Source organism: Branchiostoma floridae, chromosome 1, assembly GCF_000003815.2.
Source record: "Branchiostoma floridae strain S238N-H82 chromosome 1, Bfl_VNyyK, whole genome shotgun sequence".
Classification (NCBI taxonomy): Eukaryota; Metazoa; Chordata; class Leptocardii; order Amphioxiformes; family Branchiostomatidae; genus Branchiostoma; species Branchiostoma floridae.
In genome coordinates, this window is record NC_049979.1 from 33,017,471 (window position 1) to 33,020,838 (window position 3,368).

The window sequence follows — 3,368 nt, forward strand, 5'->3', positions numbered from 1 at the left end:
ACGCCAATTTCTAGTCTTATAGGTGGATAATAGACCGTGGCAACCATCGTACTCGTAGTGGTAACGTCTGTTACCGAATTGTGCGACAGACCCAAACCGAATCACACTTCCGATATCAGTGATAGTAGCGATCTGACGTGGTCGGACAGAGTGCCTGAGTAGTTGGTTTTATCTGCCGAAAAATAATTTTGGAAACTTAATTGTTCCATTTTTGGCTACTATTATAATTCTTCGTATCTTCTCAGGAGACAGCTATCTTTAGTGGTTGATCTCCCACCAAAGGCTATAATAACATTTAAAGCCATGAACCAATATGAATGTTGTGGTGCATGGTAAAGCATTACAGGGGTTGTGGAAAAACAGAGGGACCAGTCATGCTGTATATAATTTGTTCAATATCAAGTCGTTAAGTCAGGCGACATTCAGACCTTGCTTTTTTGGTCATCCCTGGACGGGGGGGTCCACTTCTAAGTCCTATAACACTAACACGACGTGCCGTAGGGCCACCAAATTTTCAGGACATGATGTCGACATATTATCTGACAAGTATGTGACGTTTGACGTTACGTTGACGTAATTATGACGTCATCAATTTGATTATATTGGCCGGACCAATGACAAAAGGGTATTCTCAGAAAACTTCAAGTTCTGCTACAAAAACGTACCACAAGTGCATATAACAGAATAATAATGTTTATTACGACTTGCGTTGCAAATAGCAACATCAATGACGTCAAAATGACGTCATCAAATGACGTCATACACATCTTAGATACGAGTTGGGCTCCGCCATATTATATCCACCACCTTGAATTTTTAAAAATCCTTTTTTTGGAACAAATAATCACAAAGGGCAATGAAAATAGACTAAATTCATTCATTTGGATGTTTTTTGATGAAAAATACTAGGTAGTTACAAATTTTAAGGGATAATTAGCTAGTTATTCTTGATATGGCCATACGGTCCGTCATCTTAAATTTTGGTATGATAACGTCATCCTATTAGATGTTTTATGCATATATGATTCTAAAACATATGTTACATAATATAAGATTTTCTTTATGTAACAAAATAGCAGTAATATAGCAAATAAATGTGAAAAACACATTGTTAGAACCAAAAATAGTGATTGCCATGTCAACACGAAACGATGGAAAATGTGTCAAACTTCGTAAAATTGTTGAAAACAATATTTTAGGAAACTCACCAAATTTGGCGGCTCTAGCGTAAGCCGTTCTGGCGTTATAGGACATCAAAGTTAGCGCGGCCCTCAAAAGCCCCCCCCCCACGTCTGAATAGGGTTAAAATGAGAATGAGCTATAAGACATAGAAAATAACATGGAGAATAGACTGAATCGTTTATTGAAACGTCTTTAGACAACCGGTAGTTACTAATTTTATGAATCGTGTGATATATTTTACAATCTCATAATTTGAGATATGTCAAAATGTGAGAAATCCAAATTGAAGATATCAAAATTTTATTATCCTTACTATCATATTCCGTTATTTTAATGAAATAGAGGGATAGTGTAGCAAAAACAACCTGGATATATTTTTAGAATACATTTCTAAAATTGGCGATTTTCGTCAAAAATTACTAAAAACAACAGGTTGCCATGGCAACAGAAAATTTTTAAATTTTTAAAACTCATTTAAAAAAAACCGTCTACATTAGGCGGTGGCGTGAGATATGCGTTGCAGTAAGGTTTACACACAAAAAGCCCTAGTGACAAAAAGTACATGCCTATTTACTACGCTGAAGGTTTGCAATAACCAATTTGTTGTTAACTTTTGTATGTTACCTGTATCTAAGGAGATGAATGTAAAGTTTAATTCAGCAAATTTGTCTTTCCTTCTCTACAGTTGCATTACCACCATTTTTTTCATATGTAATGGGCCACTTACCATTGCGCATTCGGGACTTGTAACGAGAAATGTTGTGACAATTGTACGAGCCAAAAAAACACAGAGTATCCTTCCTTCCAATAACATCGGGGTGCTGAAGTAAGTTTGTTTACTTTCTTTCTTTCTTTTGAACACTATCTTTATTTTATAACAGTGATATATAAGGTGATAAGACGCTAAGATGATCCGAAAATTAAAAAAAAATGGCTTGTTAGTGAAATGAATCTTCTTTTGAATCAGAAATCTGGTTTACAGAAATATTCTTTATAAGATTAATATGAGAAAACAAAATACCAGGATATAATTTCGATAAGGCCATGCTGACTTAGTTAAATGGTTGACATCCACTCGCGCATGTCGCCTATTATTACAATCAGTAACGCCTCAGTCATGCTTTCACATTGTTGGTTTTGGGCTGATAGCAATATTTATTCAGACCTTATGCTGCCATAGGATAGTATCAAAGCTGGCCAGGGATTATAGCATTCAGCATGGAGTCAAACGGGCACGGGCCCATTGGACGAAATGGATTCAAATGCAGTCAAATCCGGGCCGCTATCTTTCCGTATCCTTAAGGGATACGATCGCATACGGGCAAATGCAAGAGAAATCTGTTACGGATCCGAAATTTCGTGTAAGCTCGAATCCGGACTAATCAAACACGAAAAAATACGAAATCCGTATTTTTGTCAGATACGGTATTGGATCCCGTTGGTATTTTTTCGTATCCCTACCGCGGAGATATTTGATCTGAAGAAAAATTCCTTCCGTGACTTTGTCAGTCAATAGTCCGTCTGGGGTCCAAACGTACACCTTTAACTCTATTCCGACCGGGCGTTTTTGTCATCCCTGGACGGGGGGGGGAGCTTTTGAGGCCCTCCATTTCTTAGTCCTATAACTCTTACACGACGTACCGTAGGGTCACCAAATTTTTAGGACACGATGTCGACATAATTTCTAATAAGTAACTAACGTTTGACGTTACGTTGGCGTAAGATGACGTAATTATGACGTCATCAATTGGATTATATTGGCCGGACCCATGAAAAAAGGGTATTCTCAGAAAAATTCAAGTTATGCTACAAAAATGTAACAACAAGTGCAGATAACAGAATAATAATGTTTATGACGACTTTTGTTGCCAATAGCAACATCAATGACGTCAAAATAACGTCATAAAATGACGTCATGCACAGTAAAAGCGCAGCACGATCGCCGTCCAGTGGTAAGGGGGCCTTTAATACCAACTACTGTAAATCGCACAATTTCACATAAACAGTTGGTTAGCGTAATCGCTGAAATTACCTCAAATCTATTGTATTCGTTCACGTCCCGCAGTTGCGGAGCACTTCTCAGACCAGAAATTGATACGGCTACCCCTGCACACTGCTGTGCTTCCTATCATAGTCAATCCGTGTAAATTCATTCATATTTTGAACAGCTCAATCATTTCTTTCAG

The 3,368-nt window shown here is 37.5% G+C and overlaps 2 protein-coding genes across 5 annotated transcripts in view; one reads left to right on the forward strand and one right to left on the reverse strand.

The window, feature by feature from the left end:
• LOC118410961 (homeobox-containing protein 1-like) overlaps positions 1–3,368 on the reverse strand; it is a 1,064,572-nt gene that overhangs the window by 714,213 nt on the left and 346,991 nt on the right. The window lies entirely within an intron of this gene.
• The window catches only part of LOC118410895 (beta-1,4 N-acetylgalactosaminyltransferase 2-like), a 36,809-nt gene that overhangs the window by 2,491 nt on the left and 30,950 nt on the right, over positions 1–3,368 (forward strand). For all 4 annotated transcript variants that reach the window (XR_004830621.1, XM_035812781.1, XM_035812787.1 and 1 more), the window contains one exon: positions 1,868–2,008. Coding sequence is in view for 3 of the 4 variants with exons in the window: in XM_035812781.1 (XP_035668674.1) it covers positions 1,868–2,008 (141 nt within the window). In the remaining variant the exon portion in view is untranslated. The remainder of the gene's footprint in view (positions 1–1,867; positions 2,009–3,368) is intronic.